General features: G+C 37.4%; 1 protein-coding gene across 1 annotated transcript in view; it reads left to right on the top strand.

Annotated features, from left to right (window-relative positions):
* The window catches only part of Tsga10 (testis specific 10), a 129,380-nt gene that overhangs the window by 28,722 nt on the left and 74,782 nt on the right, over positions 1-25,876 (top strand). The window contains exons 7-10 of the mRNA XM_045148050.1: positions 2,821-2,991; positions 3,081-3,158; positions 4,657-4,808; positions 24,902-25,017. Coding sequence (XP_045003985.1) covers positions 2,821-2,991; positions 3,081-3,158; positions 4,657-4,808; positions 24,902-25,017 — 517 coding nt within the window. The remainder of the gene's footprint in view (positions 1-2,820; positions 2,992-3,080; positions 3,159-4,656; positions 4,809-24,901; positions 25,018-25,876) is intronic.

Genomic DNA, 25,876 nt, shown 5'->3' with positions numbered 1-25,876 from the left:
AAATCAAATGCATCATATGAAATACTTTCTGGCAGCACTTGCCACTGTGCAACTCACTGCATATCATTGCTTTAGTATGCAAATTTGGTTTTATCTTTAATAAATGGTAAAATTATGCTAAATATACTAAATAATTGTTTCATAATTTCTTTATGATTTCATTTTAGTAAATATTTAATTAATATACCTATTTTATATACCTACTATAAAAATTGCAGCCTTAGTTTAAAAGCTAGAAAAAATTAGAAGCAAACTTAGGGCATTTTCTCTAATTATGTAGTATATCTGGGGAGATAAAGATAGTCTTTTATTACTATGGGATATGTGTGCTAGGAGATAGTGTAAGGAATAAAAATAAATGGGCATCTTTAGTTAGGGTTATCAAGGAAGTTTTGTTAGAAGATGTAGCATTTGGACCCTGAATGGTTTGAGCCCTGAGTGGTGAATGGGCTTCTGTTATCCTGGAAGTGGTAAGAAAAAACATTCCAGACTACAGGAGTATTTTGAGGCAAAGGATGAAGGCAGGGAAATCAACAGAGATAGATAGGTCAGCTATATATTAGGTTAGATATACGTACCAGTGGAGCAAGCAGCCGTGAAGGCTTTAAAGGTAGGTTGGACTGGAGTAGGAGTCCACACCATTTTTCAAGGAAGTATGCACCTTTCACTGCTGAGCCATCTCCCCAACCCATATAAGGTGCTGCAGTAAGTTTTACAAGCCATATGGTATATGTTGCAACTATTTAGCCCTGTTGCAGTATGAAAACAAGGGATGGAGAAATGGCCTAGCAGTTAAGGCACTTGCCTGCGAAGCCTAAGGACCCAAATTTGATTCTTTAAGGTTCCACGTAAGCCAGATGAATATATGATGGTGCATGCATCTGGAGTTTGTTTGCAGTGACTAGAGGCCCTGGCATGACCATTCTCACACTCTGTCCTTCCTATCCCTCTCTCTGTCTCTAATAAATATGTAAAAATAAATCTTTAAGAAAAGAAAGATGAAAATAGCCATAAGCAATATATAATAGAATAAATTTGACTGTATCACAATAAACTGTATAAAAACTAAAATTGTAATTTTATAATTTAACTGTTATGAAAAATTCTCCCTTTAATTTCTTTCTAGTCATTTAAAATTGAAAAAACAAAACAAAACCTGTTCTTAGCTAGTATATCTACAAAGCAAAGAGGCAGGCGAGTTTGGGCTATGAATTCTGTACAGTCAGCCAACTTTTGAACTTTGTTGGGTTAATGGACCTCATTAGGGATTTAGATGTTTGTGTTTTAAGCAGTGGACAGTTTATTATCTATTGAAGGCAAGAGAAACATGACCAAAGTAGCCTTTTTACCATTTTCATCTGGTGGCAAATATATTATCTCACATGCTCTTTCTATATTACATAACAACACTTTATCTTTGCCAGGCAGGTTATCCTGGTTTAAGAGTATGGGTAACAAGCCAGATAAATAAGGTGGTACATGCATCTAGAGAGCCTGGGCTCATCTCTCTCTCTCTCTGCCTTTCTGTCTCTCATAAGTAAAATTGAAAGAAAAAAAAGAGTGTGGATGAAAGAAATTGGCTTTTACAGAAAATTGCATCACAGGAAGGAGAGAGAAAGCATAGCAGCCAGGGCAGCTGGTTTAGGTGATATGTTTTCAAGATAAGGGATTGTTGTAACTGACTGAAACCAGTGGGCAGGAGGTTGGGGTAAAGCCAGTGGAAAGAGTACCTCTTAAGGTAAGGGTAAATAACTGTCAAAGAATTGGGGAAGATTTTTAAGAAGACACTTTAAGAAATATGGCTCAGTGGGTGTTGTGGCACATGCCTTTAATCCCAGCACTCAGGAGGCAGAGGTAGGAGGATTACCGTGAGTTCGAGGCCACCCTGAGACTACATAGTGAATTCTAGGTCAGTCTGGGCTAGAGTGAGACCCTACCAAAAAAAAAAATTATATATATATTTATATTTATAATTATATATATATATATATATAATTTTTTTTTCACACATCAGGTTGTAGTGAAGGCTTAGCTCTGAGTACTGGGAAATAATATATACCCTCCTCTGAAATATGGAGACTGGTTGAACAGATAGTGATCAAAATTGAGAGGAGAGAAGATGAGGCTTATATTGTATATAAAATATACCATATATATATATATATATATATATATATATATATATATATATGTATTCAAATACATATACGGTATATGAAATCATTATAGTTATGCAACAGATTTGGGGTTAGGAGATTGTTGAATAAGTCAGAGACTATAATGGGTTATCAGAGATGACTAGTGGGCCTTTCTGTCAGGTTTATGCCATGCATAAACACTTACATAGAGAAAGATGAACACTATGAGTTTGTTAAACCACTGTTCTGCCTGAATTCAAATTTATGTAGAGATAATTGGAATATACCAGTTACATTGTAACAGTGACTTCTGCCAAGGTATTTTTAAGTTTTGTCTGAGATACTGAAAACAGACTTCTACTTAAATATATTCATTTAACCATGTGTGGTGGTGTGTGGTTGTAATCACAGAACTCAGGAGGCTGAGGCTGAGATAGAAAGATCAAAGTTCTAAAGTTCATGGGCTACATATACACAGCAAGATTCTACCCCCCCCCCCAAACATTTTTATTTGCATTGATATATATATATAAACTAATTTGAAAATAAAACAGTAAAATAAATTTTGCTGTTTCTTTGCTGTATGTATATTATTTCAGGTTTGGCTTTTAACTGATTAGATGTAAGATACTGTGTGTCTACTTTAAAGCTTGTTTTAAAAGCATCTGTGTTTAAATAATAGGCACAGGAAGAAATTGCTCGACTTCGGCGAGAAATGATGAAAAGCTGTAAGTCTCCTAAATCAACGACAGCACATGCTATTCTTCGTCGAGTAGAGACTGAAAGAGATGTGGCCTTCACTGACTTACGAAGAATGACTACAGAGCGAGATAGTCTGAGGGAAAGGCTAAAGGTGTGAAAGAAAGAATTTTCTTCCTCTGAGCATGTGCAAGGCACAGAGGCACTGGCACTGAAGCACTGTTGTGTTTTGTTTTTGAACAGATTGCTCAGGAAACAGCGTTTAATGAGAAGGCTCACTTGGAACAAAGGATAGAGGAGCTGGAGTGTACAGTTCATAACGTAAAACAGACACCTGGGATATGCCAACATTCCATAGCTTTCCCCTTTCCCTTTTTACTGGGTCCAGAGAAAGTGTTTGATTTTTCCAAGTTAGTGTTTGCAGTCCTAAAGTACTCAAGGTTATATTTGTAACAGATTTGTTACTATTTCACTTATTTCTTTCTAAAAACATGAGTAAAGTTTTTTGTGTGTGTGTGAAAAGTATGTTCTTTTTTTTCTTTTCTTTTTTCTGGTTTTCCAAGGTAGGGTCTCACTCTAGCTCAGGGTGGCCTCAAACTCTCAGTGATCCTCCTACCTCTGCCTCCCGAGTGCTGGGATTAAAGGGATGCGCCACCATGCCTAGCAAAGTATGTTCTTTTAAAACTATTTCAATTTAGTCTCAGGGATTTTAGCAAAATTTTGAAATATGATCACACTGAGTAACCCGGAAGGGAGGGTCTTAACCTTGTTGTCCTGCTTTGCCCACCTGAGGCTGGTGTTAGTGGCGTGCACTCCCACACTCAGCTCAGTTTTAGCTATTTTTCTCATCTCACTGTTTTGGTCAAGATAATATTACTTGATATGATTATAGAAAGGATTATGTTATGCTCTGAATATATGTTTGAGATGTTATGATTATATAAACAGGATTAAAGAAATATAACTTCTGTTGCCAAGCTTAACTGACTATAAGTGTATATGTGGCAATTTGTTATAAAAAGTAACAAAATACTACACAGAAGAAAACTTTTTAAAAAGTATTTTATTTTTATTTGTTTATTTGAGAGAGGGAAAGAGAGAGAGAGAGACAGAGAATGGGCATGCCAGGGCCTCCAGCCACTGAAAATGAACATCAGGCGCTGGCACCACATTGCGCATCTTGCTTATGTGGTGGGTCCAGGGTAATCAAACTGAGGTCCTTTGGCTTTGCAGGCAGGTGCCTTAACTGCTAAGCCATCTCTCCAGCCTCCCAGAAGAAAAACTTTTATTTTAATAATCCCACTTTATATGTAATTTATTAATGTTGGATAACAAATCCTTTTGCATATAGATATATATGTAGTTAGATTGAACCAGATTGAAAAGTCTGGCCTCTTGCACTGTAATACACTTTCCAGAAAGATACATAGTTTATTTTGTTTCTCTTACTTTATACATAAAATTCCCACAGTGTTCAGGTCAAGTCTAGTTAATCATCTCATTATTTAAATTTTTCTATGAACTACAGTTTGTAGGAGTGCCTCTCTATAGGAAAGACTACTGAGGCTTTTTATTTTTTATTTATTTATTTTTAAATTATTATATTTATTTAGGGAAGTATAGAATGAAGGAAAGATACCCATGTGGCTTGAGAGCCCAAGTGGTGGGCTTAGGAAAAAACCATGGAAAGGACAGAAAAGAAAGTTCAAAGAGCTTTGGCCATGTGGAAGAGATCCCATGTGGAAAGTAAGGGCTGAATGGCTCTCCCCTACTGAGGCTTTTTAATGATGATAGTAACCTTGTTATTCTGCTTATATAGCTTGATGATGAACGTATGGAGCAAATGTCAAATATGACTTTGATGAAGGAAACCATAACCACTGTGGAAAAAGAAATGAAATCCCTAGCAAGAAAGGCAATGGATACTGAAAGTGAACTTGGCAGACAAAAAGCAGAGAATAATTCATTGAGGTAAACTAAATTGCTGTTAAATAATCAGTTTATTATAACTAATGGCTCTGCTTTTATAGTATAATTTCCTAATAAAAAATTTTAATTTCTGAAAAAATTACTCTTTCTTTTTTTTTTTTTTTTTTTTCGGTTTTTCAAGGTAGAGTCTTACTCTAGCCCAGGCTGACCTGGAATTCACTATTCTTAGGGTGGCCTTGAACTCACAGTGATCCTCCTACCTCTGCCTCTCAGGTGCTGGGATTAAAGGCGAATGCCATCATGCCCAGCATGATTATTCTTGATAGTTTTGAGAAACCTCATTGCATATAGAATGGTTTCCCCAAGATCAGCCACATACTGGTAAATGCCCACTTAACCAGGAAGCATACTTCTAGTTATTTTAATCCTATGTTTGCAAAAAGTCATAAGTTTAACCTTAACCACTAAGCCATCTCTCTAGCCCTGCTGGAAGCTTTTAAAAACATTTCAGTAGCATTTTCAAATTTTCTCACGGACAGCTACACAGTTATCTGGGGGACTTGGAAACAGGGTTTTGCTGTGTAGCCCTTTAATTGCAATTTCAACCCTCAGGTCTCAACAGGATGACTCCTCCCTGCCTATCAGTTCTGGTGGATTTTTGATGTACACTTGTTTGTAACAGTTTTACTGAAGTGTAATTGACATGTATAAGCAAAATGCACACATTTTGTTTATTTTGGAAAGTTTTGACACATACATACACACATACAAACATGTATGTCATCAACATACCACAATTAAGATATTTGCCTTATCTTGTATTCTCAACAGTTTCATGCTTCTCTGTGATCTTTTACACACCTGCTGATATCCAGACAACTGCTTATATAACTTTTGGCATACAGGTGGTTGGATTTTCTAATGTTTCAAATCAATGAAATCATACAGTATATGTTTCATCTAGCTGTTTTCACTCAGCATAATTATTTTGAAATTTATTCATGTTGTCAAATGTGTTTAATATCCATTTTGATCAGTGAGTAGGGTCATTTATATGGATGTGCACATGCATAGGCATTTGGTTGTTTCCAGTTTGAGACTACAACAAATAAAACTGCTAAGAGCATTTTTATATATAAAGTCTTCTGTGGCATATACTTTTACTTCTCTTGGCCAAAGAATAAAATGGCTAAGTAAAATGACATATGTTTTATCTTTAGAGAAGCCATTGATTTTCCATTGTGCTTGTACTATGTTACTTACATTTGCAGCAGCACTGTAAGAGATTTTCACCAGTTGTATATCCTCACCAATATTTGGTATGCAGTGCCTCTTTAACTTGAGCTGTTCTTTTGTTGTTGTTTTGTTTTGGTGATGCTTGAGTTCAAGCCCAGGGCCTTGCACATGCTGAGCAGGCACTCTGCTACTGAGCCACAGCCTCAGTTCCATCTTCATCTGTTTTAGTAGGTACATATTGTGGTTTTAATTTTCCCTTTGTAATGATTAATGGCCTTAGGTGTGAGATTCATGTGTTTATTTGCCATTCAAATATCTTTCGTGACATATCTGTTTTGATCTTTGATGGGTTGTATTATTAAATTATAAACTTTCTATATTTTAGCAATGAATTTTTGTCACATAAGTTTCACAAATATTTTCTCCCAGCCTGTGGATTGCCTTTTGCTTCTCTTAACAGTATCTTTAGAAAGCAAGTGCTTTTAAGTGAAATTCATTGATTACAATAAGTTCGTGTCCAGTTTTTTGGTGTTCTTAAAAAGTCTTGGGCTAGATAGATGGCTGATCACTTACAGGTGCTTGCTTGCAAAGCCTAATGGTTCTGGTGTGATTCCCCAATACCCACATCAAGCCAGATGCACAGAGTGGCACATACATTTAGAGTTTGTTTGCCTAACATGAGGCCTAGTGCACCCATTCTGTCTCTCACTCTGTCTGCCTACTTCTATCTCTCTCAGAGACTGTGGAATGTGACCATTCGAGTAGAGACTCCCAGAGCTGATCACACTCCACAGTCCCAGGCACTAAGTTGGCCAGGTCTCCTAGGGTCCAGCCCAGGACACTGCTCATATAAGAAGCTTACTCAGCTTCCATTGTGCTCAGCCTAAACCTGCAGATATACTGTCATCCCACATGCAGCTGCATCAAGGCTGACCAGGCCACTCAACACAGGCAACACAAGACCTACTGTTGCTTTATTCTCAGAAATTAATAGGACTCTATTGAGATAGGTAAAACCCAATGCAAAACAAATAACACAAGAGACTAAGACAAGATATCCCAACCAAGAATGCTTAGTTCCAGCCTAAAGCCTCCAGTGAAAACTTAGAGGAAACACAATTACAATAAGCATAGTCAGCAAACTTAATAAGAATATGAGCAAACAGCGGGATGAAATAGAAGAAAAATTAATAAAAAGAATGAAAAGAATTCAGATGGCTAAGTAACAGAAGAGAATCAAAAAGATCTCAAGAAATAGGTGAAGGAAATGGATAAGAATCAAAGACAAAAAAAGAACACAATGGACAGGGGAATGAACTCAATGAGGACATGACCAAATGGAGGAATAACTTTCAAGAGACAATAAAATGTCAAATTAAGAAGGCAAAATAGGAGTGGCTAGAGAGATGGCTTAGCAGTTAAGGTACTTGCCTGCAGATCCTAATGACCTGGGTTTGATTCCCCAGTATCCACAAAAGCCAGATGCACAATGGCACATGCATCTGGAGTTCATTTGCAGCTGCTAGAGGCTCTGGTGCCCCCACATTCATTCATTGTCTTTCCTATCTTTCTCTGCTTTCAAACAAAAATTGTTTTTTAAAAAAATGAAAATGGAGTTCAATAAAGAGATGGACATGCTGAAGGAAAACCTAATGGAAAACAAAAATGAACTAACTCACTTAAAAGGCTCCCAAGAAAGCCTCACCAACAAGCTAGATCCTATGGAGGACAGACTATCAGAGCTCAAGGACAAGACAAAGGAATAGATCAGGAGGCCCAAATCAATGACAATTCTTTTTGACAATTAAAAAAAAATGAAATTGGGGGCTAGAGAGATACCTTAGCAGTTAATGTGCTTGCCTGCAAAGCCTAATGACTTGAGTTTGAGTCCCCAGTACCTATATAAAGCCAAGTGCACAAAGTGACAAGTGCATCTGGAGTTCATTTGCAGCGACTGGAGGCCTTGGCACATCTATTCTCTTTGTCTAGCTCTCAGCTTGCAAATAAATTTTTTAAAAATTAATGAAATAAAAAAATATTAATGGGACTGGAGAGATGGCTCAGCAGTTAAAGGCACTTGTTTGCAAAGCATGATAGCCTGCATTCAATTTCCAGGTACCCAGATGCACAAAGTGGTGTGTGCCTCTGAAGTTTGTTTGCAATGGCAAGAGGCCCTGGTGTATCCATTCTTTTTCTCTTTTCTTCTCCCTCTCCCACCTTAAAAATAAAGGGTTAACAAAACATGAGGAAAATGTAGGACACTTAAAAGACAAAACATTCAGATCATGGGCATACAAGAAAGAAAAGAACTAAAGGCTTAAGGGTATAGAGAATATCTTACAAAAGAGGCTCATCAGGTACAGAAGACAGACTACATCGAATAGACAGGACCAGAGGAGAAATGTCACATTATGGTTATAACACTAAACACAGAGTAAAAGCTATAAAAGAAAACAGTTTTATCACTTAAAAAGTTGAGTCCATCAGAATTAAACATTTAAATTTGCAATGAAATGTTTAAAGACCACAGCTTCCAACCCAAACTACCCAGAAAAATTATCCTGCATAAAAGATGAAAGAAAAACTTTCCATGATAAAAGCTGGCTTTCTGATTACATGAGTACTAGGGCAGACTTACAGAGACTACTGAATGGAATTTTTTATACTGAAGAGAACAAATATACTCAAGAGTCTACAGGAAGAGACAATCAAGACTAGAACAGACGTGAAAGTAACTGAAGATCAAGAAACACCACACTCCACAAAGTTTTCAACTTGACATTGATTAACTTATACCTTTCAATTATAACTCTGAATATCAGGGAACTCAACTCCCCAATCAAAAGATACAGGTTAACAGGCTGGATCAAAAGACTGGTTTCAATCATTTGCTGCCTACAAAACAAAAGCAAAACCACCTTATGATTAAAGATCAATACCATCTTAGGGTGAATGGATGGAAAAAGAAGTTCCAAGCCAATGGAAATAGGAAACATACAGGTATGGCTTTACTAATAGAGACAAAATAGATTTTAAACCAAAAATAATCAAGAGAGATAAAGAAGGCCACTTTCTACTCATCAAGGGAACAATTCAACAAGAGGATATTACAATCATAAATATAAATGCATCAAACAGCCACACCAAATTTTATAAAGCAAAATCTACTAGGCATTAAATAAGAAATACATCACAATAATAGTGGTAGACTTTAAAACCCCACTATTGTCAACAAATAGATAATCTAAATAGAAAATAAACAATGGAACAAATAACGCTTTAGATCAAATAGACCTAAAAGACATTTATAGAACACCCCTAAACTGCAGAATACACACTCTCAGCAGTTCATGGACCCTTCTCTAAAATAGGTCATATCATAGGAAATAAAGCAAGTTTCTACAAATTAAGGAAAACTGGCATTTCTCCCAATATTATATATGACCATAATGCAATAAAGCTGGCCATCTACAGCTAGAGAAACAACAGAAAATATACCAATGCCTAGAGACTGAATAGTGAATGGGTTAAGGAAATTTAAAAACATTCCTGGAAATGAATGATAATGAAAACATAATGTACCAAAACTTGTAGGATATAATGAAGGCACTTTGAAAGGGAAGTTTATAGTTCTAATTACATATATTACAAAAATAGATCTCAAGTAAGTAACTTAATGATTCATCTGAAGGCTTTGGGGAACAAAAAAAGAACAATCCAAATTCAGAAATACCAGGTGTAAAGAAATAAGATTGGGACAGACATCACTTAATTGAAAAACCCCACAAAATTGATGAAGAGCTTGTTCTTTGAAAAATAAACAAGATTGATAAAAAGAGAGAAGTCTAATCAAGTAGATTAGAGATTTTTAAAAGGAGGTGTTACAACAGGCACCAGTGAAATTAGGAGAAGCATTAAGACTTAAAAAAACCTACATTCCACTAAATTAGAAATCTGGAAGAAATGATGATTTATACAGCCTACTAAAACTAGACCTATTTAATCCCAGCACTCGGGAAGCAGAGGTAGGACGATCGCCTTGAGTTCGAGGCCACCCTGAGACGACATAGTGAATTCCAGGTCAGCCTGGACTAGAGTGACACCCTACCTCAAAAAAAAAAGAACAAGGGCTGGAGAGATGGCTTAGCGGTTAAGCGCTCGCCTGTGAAGCCTAAGGACCCTGGTTCGAGGCTCGGTTCCCCAGGTCCCACGTTAGCCAGATGCACAAGGGGGCGCACGCGTCTGGAGTTCGTTTGCAGAGGCTGGAGGCCCTGGCGCACCCATTCTCTCTCTCTCTCCCTCTATCTGTCTTTCTCTCTCTGTCGCTCTCAAATAAATAAATAAAATATTAAAAAAAAAACAAACTAAACCTAGCAGATTACCTAAATAGACTTATAACATGAGATTGAAGGAGTCATTACAAACCTCCCAACCAAAAAAGGTCCATGCTTAAATTGAACTGTTGAATTATACCAAGCCTTTATGGAAGAATCAAAACCATTTCTTCTCAAGCTACTTGAAAAGGAAGGAATGCTTCCTGACTCCTTTATAGCCAGCATTACACTAAATACCAAAACTAGACCAGAGACACAACAAGAAAATTACAGACCCAATATTCCTGATGAACTTAGAACAAACATTCTCAGTAGAATTCATGCAAAACAAATCTAAGAAAACATCAATGTATCATCCACTCTGATCAAGTAGGTTTATCCAAGGGATACAGAGATCATTCAACCTATGAAAACTGATAAATGATCATGTAAATAGATTTAAGGATAGGAATCATATGATCATTTCAATAGATTAGAAAAGGCCTTCAACAAAATATAGCATCCCTTCATGACTAAAATACTGGAGATATTAGTGATGGAGGGTTCATATCTTAACATAATTTGGGCTGTATATAACACACTTAAAGTCCATATCCTATTAAATTTGGAAAAACTTGTAGCATTCTCACTAAGACCTGGAACAAGACATGAGTGTTGACTCTCACCACTGCTATTTAGCATAGTACATGAAGTCCTAGCTTGAGCAATAAGACAAGAGAAAGAAATAAAATTGATACAAATGAGAAAGGAAGAAGTCAAATTAGCCCTATTTACAGATTATATGATTTTATACGTAAGTGACCTGAAAGAGTCAACCAAAAAATTCCTAAAGCTGCTAGACTTTCAGCAGTGATAGGATAAAAAAAGTCAACACAAACAATCAGTAGCTACTGGGCGTGGTGGCACAGCACTCGGGAGGCAAAGGAAGGATTGCTGTGTTCAAGGCCACCCTGAGACTACATAGTGAAAATCAGTCAGCCTGGGCCAGAGTGAGACGCTACTTTAAAAAAAAAAACCAGTAGCTGGCTGGGCATGGTGGTACACACCTTTAGTCCCAGCACCCAGAAGGCAGAGGTAGGAGGATCACTGTGAGTTTGAGGCTAGCCTGAGACTACATAATAGTTCCAGGTCATCCTGGGCTATAGCAATATCCTACCTTGAAAAAGAAAGAAAGAAAATTAAGTAGTTTTTGTATATATCAATGACAAACATAAGAGAAAGAAATCAGGGAAGCAATCCCATTTACAGTACCCATAAAAAATTTAGTATCTTGTAATAGTCGTAGCCAAAGTGAAAAACCTCTACGATAAAAACATTAAAACACTAGAAAAAGAAATTGGAGAAGACATGAGAAGATAGATATCCTATGCTCATAGATTGGAAGAATTGTGAAAATGGCTATTCTACCAAAAGCAGCATGCAGAGTCAATGTAATTCCAATCAAAATTCCAACACTGTTCTTCACAGAAAAAAAAAAATTCATATGGAAGCAAAAAGCCTTGAGTAGCCAAAAATATCTTCAGCAAAAATAATTCATTGGTGGTATCACCGTACCTGATTTCAAGGTATAATACAAAACCATAGCAAGAAAAACAGCATGGAATTGGCAAAGAAACAGACACATTAGATTGATGAAATAGAAGATCTGGGTATAAGTTCTAATAACTACATTCACCTGATTTTTGGCAAAGGCCAAAAAAAGTACACTGGAGAAAAGACAGCATTTTCAACAAATGGTGCTAGAGAAATTGGATAACCACACATGGAAGAATGAATGTAGACCCTCTTACCTCACACAGCACAAAAATCAATTCCAGGACTAGAAAGATGGCTTAGCCATTCAGATGCTTGCCAGCAAAGCCAAAGGACCCAGGTTCAATTCCCCAGTACCCACATAAACCACATGTGCATAGTGGTGCATGCATCCGGAATTCATTTGTACTGGAGCTCCCTCCTTCCTCCCCCTTCTTCTCAATAAATAAATAAATTTAAAAAATCAACTCCAAGCTGGGCATGGTGAACCATACCTTTAATACCAGCACTCAGGAGGCAGAGGTAGGAGGATCGCTTTGAGTTCTAGGCCACCCTGAGACTACATAGTGAATTCCAGGTCAGCCTGGGCTAGAGCAAGATCCTACCTAAAAAAAAAAAAGAATCGAATCAACTCCATATGGATTGAGGTCCTCAGTATAAGATCTGAAACTAAAATGATGAGAAGAAAAATTAGGGAGAACATTCCAAGCTATAGGCATAAGGAAAGACCTTTTGTATAAGACCTCAGTAGCCCAGGGAATTAGACAGACACTCAACCATTGTGATCTCATGAAACCAAAAAGGTATTGTGCAGATAAGCAAACCATCAATGGATTTAATAGGCAACCTACACATCTGATAAATCCAGTAAACAACTTACATATCAGGCAGAAATTTAGAATGTACAAAGAACTAAAAATCTAAGCAATAAAAAAAAAATAACCCAGTCAGAAAATGGTGCAGGGAACCAAATAGAGAATTCTTAAAGGAAGAAATACAAATACCCAATAAACATCTTAAAAAATGTTAGCTATCAGCCATCTGAATAACTGAGACTCTGTCTCACTACAGTCAGAATGACTATCATCAAAATAATCAAATGCTGGTTAAGGGTGTGAGGAAAGAAGAACCCTCATTCACTGTTGGTGGGCCCCATCATGGAAACCAGGACAGAGGTTCCTCTAAGGTCTAAAAATAGACCTTCTGTTTGATTTAGCTATACCACTCCTGGGCACATACCCTAAAACTCTACTCTTTATTATACATACAGATACTTGCTCAGCCATGTTAGTTATTGCTGTATTCACAATAGCTAGGAAATGGAATCAGCTCAGTTGCCAGTCATGTCATAAATGGATAATAAAGATGTGGTGCATATACACAATAGAATTCTACTCAGCAGTAAGGAAAAATGGAATTTGTAGGAAAATGGATGGATTTGGAAGCAGTAATCCTAAGCAAGATTACACAGATTCAGAAAGACAAATGCTACATGCTCTTTCTCATATGTGGATCATATGTAGAATAGTTTGATTTGTTTATAATTTGTAGTAAGCAACAATAGTATTTGCAAAGATGCTGGAAAGAGACTTGGAGAGAGGGGAAGCAGGGAGGGATGAAAGGGATACTTGTCAGGAAAGTAGAGGGTCAATACAGGGGGAGGAAGAGTCAGTGTACTCAGGTGAAGAAGAGTGGGAGCAGGGAGATAAACAAAACTAATGACAGGATGGTGATTCATGTACCATAGAAACCTTTTGGGCTGGCTAATTAAAAGATAGAACTCTTAGGCTGGAGAGGTGGTTAGCAGTTAAGGCACTTGCCTGCAAATCCTAAGGACCCAGTTTTGATTCCTCAGTTCCCACGTAAACCAGATGCACAAGATGCTGCATGCATCTAGACTTCGTTTGCAATGGATGGAGGCCCTGGCATACCCCTTCTCCTCTGCTTTTTCTCCCTGTCAAATAAACAAAAATATTGAGAAAGATACAACTCTTTTAATAAGAGAGGAGGTAGGGGGTAGTTTGAGCAGAAACATCCTATAGGGGTAGGGAAAGCTTTATCCTAAAACCATAGGCTCTTACCAGTATATCCAAGTGCCAGAACTGGGTTACCCCTTACAGTGAACTATTGGTATTGGAGGCCCACAAGTGCCCCAAAACAATGCAGGCCATTGCAAAAGCACTTGGTTACCCACCAGATCTAAATGGTAAGACTATTGCTGAAGACACCACAGGCTGCTGTTCCAGGATATCAAGAGATCATGTTGGAACTGACATGTAATCTGTCTTCATGCTAGCTATCCCTTGTTGGTGATGAAAAATGCTACATGAACTGCTGGGTTATAATGGTTACCAATAGAGTGAATTCTGTAAACTACAAAATCAGCCGTCCAGGGAAGATGTACACGCCTGTGCAGTAGTGGTACACAGGTTGTGGGTGTAATCAACGGTTCTCTGACTAGATATGATACCTACTCAGTGGGAGGGAATTCATACCTAGTACTGAGAACCAAGTCAGAAGCCTATAGCTCAGAAAGTTATAGACTCTCCCACTGTTCTTTGACTAAAAGGAGAGGGTATACACATCAAAAAGTCTTCTAAATGTCTGTGCTTATCCCCTTTGAGCAATACTGCTCCCAACTCTTGTTTGAAAAATCTGCTTTGTACAGTTGGCCGTGAATATCTAGAAGACTCAAGACCCATCAGTAAGACAAGCAAAGAAAGCCAACTGCTCAACATGACTGAGTTATCACTGTCACATCTTCCAGGACTTAGGAAAAATTTCAGAGGAAGTGGTAGATTAAACATGAGTGAGTCTCTCCCTGCTAGCTTGAGGACTTTCTCCATTGATATGGTGAGAGGCACTGAGGAGACTCAAAACTCATCTAAGAAAATCAGAGGTTGCTGAGAGCTCAACACTAAAGGAGGCTAATAACATCTCCTCTAAGGCTCAGCAAACATTTTGGAATATGGGGTGTAAGAACTATAAGGGGGAAGGTATTCTGAAGCATTGTCCCTCCAAAGAGGCTGACTGATGCATTTATGACCCTAAACCCCATTGTGGAAAGCCTTCAATGGAAGGGGGAAGGTGAAAGAGATAACTTATATTCAAATAATACAGTGTGATGTTTTGATATACATATGTTTTTCAATAATTATTTCAGTCATCTTTATGTGGTGAAAATAGTAAAATCTGTGTAAGAAACTTTTCTGGTATAACATTATTATTAATTGTAGTTACCATGCTAGTCTTTAAGACTCCAGGATTTATTCATATACAAATTTGTTTCCTTTGCCCAACATCTTGTTTCAGCCACCAATTCCAACTTTCAGTAGCCCCCCCCCCTTTTTTTTATTTCTATGAGCTTGATATCATTAGATTCCACACATATATACCTATAGATTCCACATATGTACATGTTTTGCTTTTTTGTTTTTTGTTTTGTTTTTTGAGGTAAGGTCTTGCTCTAGCCCAGGATGACCTGGAGTTCACTATGTAACCTTAGGCTATCCTCAAACTCACAGAAAGCCTCCTGAGTGGTGGATTAAAGGTGTAAGCCACCATGTCCCGCTTCTGGCTTACCTTTTGGATGAGGCTTTTGATTTCCTTTTCCCCACTAGGGAATCTCAGTGGCTAGACCTTTGTTCTGCTTGCTCCATTTTATGGCATTACTCTTTAAGTTTCTTTGTACTTTTCAGCTGTCCTATTGCTCACTTTTGATTTCTGATACTCCCTTTTTTTAAGGTAGGGGCTCACTCTAGCCAAGGCTAACCTGGAACTCTGTAGTCCCAACCTGGCCTCAAACTCAGAGCAGTCCTCCTACCTCTGCCTCCCAAGTGCTGTGATTAAAGACATGCACCACTGTGCCCAGCACACTCTCCATTTTTTCTATCTTAGAAATAGTCTATTCTTTCCTACCCTGACTCCCCTCCACTGAATTTCTTCTTTTCAACCAATCTCTCATCTGTTGTGATTTTTTTTTTTTTTTTGGTTTTCCCAGGTAGGGTCTTGCTTATAGCCCAGGCTAACCTGGAATTGACTGTGTAGTCTCAGGCTGGCCTTAAGCTCACAGTGATTTTCCTACCTTTGCCTCTCAAATGCTGGGATTAAAGGTGTGCATCTCTACACCCACTTGTGATTTTTAAAAAAATTTTTTTACCCTGTTTCATCATTCATGTTGAAAATGTTGATAGGTGTAACTCTGTATTGTACAGGTCATGAATGCAATGGCCACTTCATGTCCAGAAGACAAACTTCTAAGACATTCCTCTCATCCTCTGGCTCTTACATTCTTTCTGTTCCTCTTCCACAATGTTCTCTGAGCTGCAGAAGGTATAATACAGATATCTCAGTTAGTGCTGAGCACTCAACAGCTTTATAGTCTCAGAATTCTGACCAGTTTTGAGTCTCCCCACTATTCACTGATGTCTTCAAAAAGAAACTTCTGACCAAAGGTAAAAGTGGCACTAATCTATGAGTATAAACGTACAAATATTTAGAAGGCCATTTGATGGATATAACATGTCTGTTTAGCCAAACAATAGTAGCTTCCACCCTAGGATCTATGATCTTCCCAAGTCATAGGCTTTTTTTAAAAAATTATTTATTTATTTATTTGAGAGCAACAGACACAGAGAGAAAGACAGATAGAGGAAGAGAGAGATAATGGGCACACCAGGGCTTCCAGCCTCTGCAAATGAACTCAACACGTGCGCCCCCTTGTGCATCTGGCTAACGTGGGACCTGGGGAACCGAGCCTCAAACCGGGGTCCTTAGGCTTCACAGGCAAGCGCTTAACCGCTAAGCCATCTCTCCAGCCCAGTCATAGGCTTTTGATTAGGTTTTCAAGCATGAATTCCCTTTCATGGAATGAACCTCAAATCTAATCAGAGAGTAGTGTGTTACCCCTGTACCATTTATGCCGCTATTATAACAGTGGTTGTGCTTTCAGGGTGGATCCACTGCTGGGTAAGATTGCTGATGATTTTCTCCCTGCCACCACAGTAGTCTGCATAGCATTTTTCAACACTATGCTAACTAGCCATAGGGTGGAAGCTTCCAGTTCAGTTTGAGCTTGATTTTTTAGTGTTTTATAACTGAAAAGTGGTGTCTTCAGCAATATGGACTTACAATCTAAGATTTGTGATTATGAAAATCTGCTACATAGCTTTACATAGAGGTTGATTTTAGCTGAAAGAATGGACATAATGAGGAAAACTACATATTAGGTAGCTTAATCAAAGTCCCCTCTAAAGTATATACATATAATCTTAGATGGTTTCCTAAGATGTGTTTATGATGGATTGCATGGTTCTCAAACACACGCAATCTGTTTCATCCTAGATGAGAGGGCTTTGTCTAATCCTCCCCAGAAGAACCTCAACAGAAATGTAATAAGGGAAACACTGGAGCCTGGTTTATATAGGACACATGGGCAGATACCGTCTTCTTTATTTTTAGTTGTATCTTATGTTGGCTTCAAACTTGCCTTGTATCTGAGGAGTGTAGTACCCTGGCCATCTTTGAATGCCTGTTTTAAGAACTGGTGTATTAGTGATTTATTGATTAGGCTTGACAGTCTATACATACAATTTTCTTATTAGATATCATTGTTCTACAGATATCATGTATGTATTTTAAAAATATTTGGTTGTTTGCTGCTTAATAGCCCAAGAACAGCTATAATGTATGCTGGAAGGTTTTCCATATTTGGGAAAGATCCTGACAGTATAAAACCACGGTAATTTTTTAACCTTATATGATATCTGAACTGCATAGTTTTCCCCTCTTTTATGCCTTAGTGAATCAGCATGAAGAAGCTTTCCTTAGCAACTTTGGCCATACATTGAAATCAAACTTTGAGGAACTTTTAGGAAAACAAACAAACAAACAACAACAACAACAAAAAAAAAACAGTAGTGCCTGATTTCTGTAGCCATATTTTTCCCTTTTAATTTAATTATATGGTCTGCATCTTGGAATTTGTTTTATTACTTTAAAAACATTTGATAATGTTAAAAACAATAGTAGAGGATACCCAGCATCCTCCTCTGACCTCTGCACATATGTCATGCTTATGCACAGTTTGCATATTGGAAATGTACACACATATCAAACATGGGCACACTTGCAGTAATTTGATCATTCATAAGAAGTTGAAAAATACACAGAGTAGTCAATTTTTACTTTGCTTAGTTTTTCCCAATGTTTACATTTTACATTATTGCATTACAGTATCAAAACCAGAAACACATAGGTACAATGTATGTGAATGTATGTGTGTAATTATGTGTCATTTTAACACATGCTGTCATGTGTCAGCCACAATATTCAAGATACAAAAGTTCCATTCTCACAAAGATACTCCTTATGCTACTTCTTTATAGTCAAACCCAATCTTCCCCTCACCATACCTTGTATCTGGTACTCGCTAATCTATTTTCTAACTGTATAATTTTGTCATTTCAAAATTATTACAAATGAAATCTGTGGTGGTTTGATTCAGGTGTCCCCCATAAACTTAGATGTTCTTAATACCACGTTCCCAGCTGATAGAGATTTGGAATTAACACCTCCAGGAGGCAGTGTATTGTTGGGGAAGGGCCTATGGATGTTATAGCCAGCTCCCCCTTGCTACTGTTTGGCACACTCTCCTGTTGCTATTGTCTCCCTTATGTTGGACAGGGGGTGATGTCCACCCTCTGTTCAGGCCATTGTTTTCCCTGCCATCATGGAGCTTCCCCCTCAAGCTTATAAGCCAAAATAACCCCCTTCCCCCCCAAGCTGCTCTTGGTTGGGTGATTTCTACCAGCAGTGTGAACCTGACTGCAACAGTAATGTTGGTACTGAGGAGTGGATTGCTGCTAGATACATGACTGTGTGGCTTTGGCCTTTTGGAGCAGATTTTCAAGAGGAATATGGAAGGATTTGAAACCTTGGCCTAAGAGACGCCTTGCAGTGAGTCCAGCTTGATGGACTATTCTGGTCAGAGTTGAAATACCAAAATGTAGTAAGAACTATGGACTATGAGGTTTGGCTTGTGAGGGGTGAGAAAGAGCTTTGCCTGGAATGGGTTAGAGGCAGTTTGTGTGAGAGGTTTGCTGTTATGGCCATGTCCTGAGAAGTTGTGCATTGCATAGAAACAGACTGGTATATGCAGAGGGATATGGCACAGAAATGAAATATTTAGCTGAAATTTCTACCAATTTAGCTGCAATTATATGAGAGATTACAACCTTTGAGATTGGGCCAATTGACCTTCATTGGGGCAACAGGAAGAACATAGACTCTTTTGAAGGGGCCTGAATGCTCAAGGAATTTCCTGTTCTTTAAAGTCTGCTTTTTTTTTTTTCATTGTTTATTTATTTATTTGAGAGCAACAGACATAGAGAGAAAGACAGATAGAGGTAGAGAGAGAGAATGGGCGCGCCAGGGCTTCCAGCCACTGCAAACGAACTCCAGACGCGTACGCCCCCTTGTGCATCTGGCTAACGTGGGACCTGGGGAACTGAGCCTTGAACCGGGGTCCTTAGGCTTCACAGGCAAGCACTTAACCGCTAAGCCATCTCTCCAGCCCTAAAGTCTGCTTTGTTCCCCCACTGGATTAACAAATTGGCACTATACCAGGTATTATGGAGAATAAGAAATGCAGGAAAGAGAGGGTCATTGAGTTTGCAATGCAGTCTTATGTTTTGGAAACGGCCATGGGTAGTGTGAAGCATGGAGACCTGATGTAGCTGTGAGGATGAACTGTGGATTGCTGTGGAGACCCAGTGGAGATACCAGGACCATGAGATGGCTGTCAGCCCCAGATGAAGTTTTTTAGGACTGTAAGTGGCCTATCTGGAGGGGCAAAATTGGAACTCCAGAGACTTGTTGCTGGTTAGAATTATCAGACTTGGGGATTTGTCACTGGCTAGAGCTGTTGAACTTGAAGATACACAGTTAGATGTTTGCCCTAATTGTTTTAAATCTTGTATTGGCTGAATATTTCTTTGCTATGCCCAATGCCATCTTTTGCACTGTGAATGTTTATTCTGTGCTATTATGGGTTTTGGGGGTATTTTTTTGTATTATGGCTCACTTAAAAAATCTTAGTCTAAGGGGATGTATGAACACCAGTGGGATTGATAAAAATTACGGGGACTTTTAAAGTTGGATGAATGCGTTGCATTTTACATCATGTGTGGTTATCAGTTTATGGGGGCTGGGGTGGAATGTGGTGGTATGATTCAGGTGTCCCTCATAAACTTAGGTGTTCTGACTGCTAGGATCCCAGCTGATGGAGATTTTGGAATTAACACCTCCAGGAGGCAGTGTGCTGTTGGGAGCAGGTTTATGGGTGTTTTAGCCAACTCCCCCTTGCTAGTGTTTGGAGCACTCCCCTGTTGCTGTTGTCTACGTTATGTTGGCCAAGGGTGGTTTCCACCCTCTGCTCATGCTATTGTTTTCCCATCATGGAGCTCCCCCTTCAGCTTGTATGCCAAAATAAACCCTTTTTTCCCCAAGCTCCTCTTGGTTGGGTTATTTATACCAGCAATTCAAACCTGACTGCAACAGAATTTTACAAATATGACTTTTGAGATTGGTCTAACCATTTAGGGATTATGTATGTCAGAGACCCTTATGTTACTCATTCTTTGTTGTACTGTGACCTGGGTAGAATGACAGACCCTTGGTAAGAATGTGGGACACACATAGAAACTGGAAATGGAGTCAGTGACCTTTGATGATGTGGCTATGAACTTCATCCTAGATGAGAGGGCTTTGCTGGATCCTTCCCAGAACAACCTCAGCAGAAATGTAAACACTGAGAAAGAGAAACATTGGAGCCTGGCTTATGTAGGACAGAGATTTGCTGACCAGTGCAACGATGATGGCTATAGAAGTCCAAGGTGATATCTGAAAAGTGACATGATAGAAGTCCTGTAAATACAGAGAAGGGAGTCATTGTGAATAAATCTTCAGTGCAGACTCCAGAGTGTACTTTGAGCAAGAAAATCCCTCCTGGAGTAAAACCATATGAAATCTGTGGAGAAATCCTCATTGGTCATTATTCCCCAGATTTTCCCCTCATAACTCAAACTGTGAACAAAGATTAGCATAAGGACTATTGGAGAAACACTATAAAGTCCCTGGGAAAGCCTTCACTTTTCTTCAGTGCTTTCAGAAGCATGCAAGCACATGTACTGGAAAGAAACCATGTGAAGGTAAGCATTGTGATAAAGCTCTGTTTTCCTCAGTTTTCTTAGAAAATATATCAGGATTTATATTTCATGGGGTGAGCATCACTATGAATGTAAACAATGTGGGAAAAACTTCAGCCATTCCAGTGCTCTTCAACTATGTGAAAGAACTCACATTGGAATGAAACCTTACATATGTAAGCAATGTTGGAGAGCTTTCAGTTCCATTTTCACTAAAATACACACTAAAATAAAATACACACTGCAGAGAAACCCTATACATGCAAACAACGTGGGAAAACCTTCAAGTGTTCCAGTTTCCTCCAAATTTATGAAAGAAATTTCAAAGGAGATAAACCTCATGCATGTAAGCACTATAGGACAGCATTAGTCTTCTAGTTCTCACATAAGAAAAGAACTCACATGGAGAAACCCTATGTGTGTAGGAAAGCCTTCAAGGGCTTCAGTTACGTAAACATAAGAGGACTCCCATTTGAAAGAAGGAGAATGTAGACTGATTTCATTATCAAGACAGTACTAGCACACATGAATGTCTAATGGAGAGGACTTGTATTCATTCAGATGGTGGGAAAGCTCTTAATGATAGTAGTTTAATGCATCGATACAAAATAGTAAAATATGAAGAGAACATTCTTGAAGCAATGTACTGAAGATGTCAGTTTGATCACATGTAAAAACGCACACTGGATCAAAATCTTATAAATGCACATTACAAGGGTGTCAGTGTGGTAGTTTCAAAGTCTTCTAGAGTCCATGAATGTAACTAATATGAAGAGCCTAATGAAAAGTAACTTCTGTAAGATATTCTAGAAACTGTCTGGTCTTAATAAAATGTTCTTAAATTATAAGCATATTGTACTTATCAAAACCAAAATAAAAATATCTGTTCAAATTTTTGTATCACTTTTTTCACTGTTTTATTCTATGATATGATTGTATCACAAGTTATTTTCCTAATGTGGGGCATTTTGATTGTTTACAGTTTGGGGTTATTAAAAATAAGGTATGGTATAGAGATTTAATATAATTTTGAATAAGGTTTAGTTTTTCCATGTTACTTTTTTCTGCATTTTTTATTTTTCTGTTTTTTTTTCCCTTCAGTGTGTTACTTTACATTTTAAAAATTCCTTATTCAGCCGGGCATGGTAACACATGCCTTTAATCCCAGGTCTCAGGAGGCAGAGTTTGCAGGATTGCTATGAGTTCAAGGCCATCCTGAGTGAATTTCAGCTCAGCATGGGCTGGAGCGAGACCCTGTCTCAAAAATTATTCCATATATATATATGTATGTATGTATGTATGTATGTATGTATACATACACATACACACACATGTATGCATATATAAAATACTTCTTAGTGTTTTATAGAGTTTTCTGTGATTTCTCTAGATATTACAGTATACATATATGACATAATAATTCACTGGTGCCACATTTTATCACTTGAGTAAAATCTACAAATCTGGCTTTCTCTGAAGTCTTTTTATTTCTTACCCTCACCTACTTGTAATTGCCTCAATAGATGCAGATTAGTTTTTTCTTAGTCTAAGATTTCATCTTTATTAGCCATTATTTTTTGAATATTATTTGTATTATCTCACAGAAGTTTTATTAGGTAAATAACAGGCTTCATATTTCTGTCTTTTATATCTCAGTCTCTCTTATACTTTTCCATCCTTTTACTTATGCTTTGATATAGGTAATTTTCTTTGATCATTTTTTCCCTATTTACTAGTTTCTGTAGCTTTAACTGTTAACTTACCATTGTGTTTTTAAACAATATTTATTTTTTTTATTTATTTGAGAGAGACCAGCTGCTGCAAACAAACTCCAGATGCACATGCCACTTTGTGCATTTGGCTTACATGGGTCTTGGGGAATCAAACCTGGGTCCTTGCAGGCAGGTGCCTTAACCTCCAAACCATCCCGCCAGCCCCCTCCATTGAGTTTTTTTTTTTTAACTTTTAATGATTTTAGGTTAATCTTTTAAGTTTTCAAAAAAAATGTTTGTATTCTATGTATATCTTTGTATTTAAACACTTTTTTATTTTAAAGTATTTTATTTATTTGCAAGGAGAGAGATAGGGAATGAATATGAATATGAATAGACATACCAGGATACCTAGCCACTGCAAACAAACTCCAGATGCATGCACCACTTTGTGCATCTGTCTTTATGTGGGTACTGGGGAATCAAATCCCAGTCCTTAGGCATTGTAGGCAAGCACCTTACTGACTGAGCCATCCATCTCTCCAGCCCAACACATGTATTTTTAAGTTTCTATTTGATAGTGTTATACTCTGAAGTTCTGGTAGATCTAATTATTTTGCATATCTTTTACTCTCATTAAGATTGTATTGGTTCTTAATGTGCTTTGTGATTTTGAAATGTGAGATCATTTTCATCAAGCCTTTTTATGGGTTTTAGCTCTTTGCCCTTGTTAAGAGCATATTTCTAGAGAAGTTTCTCAAAGTGTCCCAGGTTATATGACAAACCTGAACCACCTTTTACTTGGAGTTTTTATCTTGAGTTTAAGAATTCCAAAAGAAGAAAAGATTTTTAAAAAGAAGAAAAAAGAAAGAATTCCAAAAGAAAACTATTGGTTGTTGTTATTTCACTGAGCTTTCAACATCTGACAAGATCTCTAGTCTGACCTTTTCACTAATGACATGGTGAGTGCTTTATGTGGACTATTGTTTCCGTGGTAAAACACAAGACTGTAGGCTAAGACAGGCAAACCCATACTCTAATGTAGGTCTTATTGCTTTGTTTACGTGCCAGTAGACTTCTCTTTCAACTTATTGCAAGCTTTGTCATACATTTAAATAATGCTCCTTATATTCACTAGGGCTAAGTGTTTTATGGTGAAGAGGCTTTCAGATTACCTAGTATTCCATATTTCTAGAACTGGAAGTTTACTTGTATATGAGCTGAGAACTCCAGTGAGTGCAGGGCCGATGCTATTGTGATTCACTATTGGTTCCTCAACTTCTAGTGTTTCTTTCTTTCTTTCCTTTTTTTCTTTCTTTTCTTTTTGGTTTTTCAAGGTAGGGTTTTGCTCTAGCCCAGGCTGACCTAGAATTCACTATGTACTCTCAGGGTGGCCTTGAACTCACAGCAATTCCCCTATCTCTGCTTCCTGAGTGCTGGGATTAAAGGTGTGCGCCACCATGCCCAGCTTAACTTCTGGTGTTTCTATATACCAGACAATAGATGTTTGTGGAATTATTAAATGGTCTTCATTACAGACTCATTTATAAAAATGAAAAACTGGAATTAACCTAAATGTCTAATAGCATATAAGCAGTATATGTGCTTAAAAGTAAATGACTATTACTCATGTAATTTTTTTTTTTCAGCCAGAAAATAATGATCTCTGTAGGGTCATATTATAAGACTTAAAGATAATAAAAATTACATAGAAGTAGAAAATGATTCAGTTTTAAATTTATAGCATAGTAACTTTAAAATGTACATAGCAAAACATACTAGACAATGAACACCATTATGCTAATGTTGACATGATAGATTGATGGTCCCATTGTTTTCCTATTTTTTATTTTTGTTCTTAAGGCAGGTTTTTACTCTAGCTCAAGTTGACCTGGAACTCACAATGTAGCTCAGAGCTGAGTTGATAGGCATGACCCACCTCCCAGCTGAAGATCCCTTTTTATTTCCAAAACTGTCCATAGTATTGTTGTAAAATGAGGCTTTTAAAAAGAAAAAAAAAATAGCATCCTTAAAAACTTTTAGATGTAAATACACTAAAAGTTGACAAAGTGTAAAAATTTCAGAATTAGTTTTCATTATTAAAATATTTTCAGACTTTTATATGAAAACACAGAAAAAGATCTTTCTGATACTCAGCGACATCTTGCAAAGAAAAAATATGAGCTACAGCTTACTCAGGAGAAAATTATGTGCTTGGATGAAAAAATTGGTGAGTTTTTCCTGTTATTATTTGTAAATTTTGTTCAGTCTGGTAGAAAAATATGTTTTCTCTCCAGGTATAGATAAACTTGATAATAGATTCTTAATCTAAAAGTTTATGAATCAAAATAATGAAAAATGTACTTTAAAAAATATTTTATTTATTTGAGAGAGAGAGAGAGGTAGAGAGAATGGGTGCACTAGGGCCTCCTCCATCCAGTGCAAATGAACTCCAGATGCATGTGCCCCCTTGTGTGCCTGGTTTACTAGAGAATCAAACTGGGGTCCTTTGGCTTTGTAGGCAAAGGCCTTAACTAAGCCATCTTCTACACCTCCAAAATGTGCTTTTTGATACAGTAGCATTTTAAAACTTAGCTGTAGAACCTTGAATACTAGTGCTGACAAAATTTGTCAGTGAAAAAATAAAGCAGCAAAACCTTCTAGTTTATGATGATTACTAGTAAACTGGTACTATGCAGTTTGCTCACTGCTGTTATAATGGAATAATAGTATGTAATATTACTTTAGATAATATTTAGGTAATACTGTTTGGGTTTATAAAACATTCTGTTTATGTACTAGTGCTGTATATAAAAATGTGGCCATACCTTACCATCTTATAGCGAAAAGTAAAGTTTCAGGACTATAAATTGACTGTCTTGAAGAAGAAACATTTTTTTAACACTTACTAGTCTGTGGTTCAAAAAATGCTAGCATGAGTAATTACATAGATGCAGTTGCTGCTGATTGAAACAATAAATAAGAAAAGAAAAATAAATATTGAAAGAGAGTTTGCTTTTGACATGTTGATTCCAAGTAAAGATTTAAGGTAAACAGTTGAATATATCAGATGGTATCTTAGAGGAGAA

This window comes from Jaculus jaculus, chromosome 4, assembly GCF_020740685.1.
Source record: "Jaculus jaculus isolate mJacJac1 chromosome 4, mJacJac1.mat.Y.cur, whole genome shotgun sequence".
Lineage (NCBI taxonomy): Eukaryota > Metazoa > Chordata > Mammalia > Rodentia > Dipodidae > Jaculus > Jaculus jaculus.
This window is presented reverse-complemented; position numbering and strand designations above follow the sequence as displayed.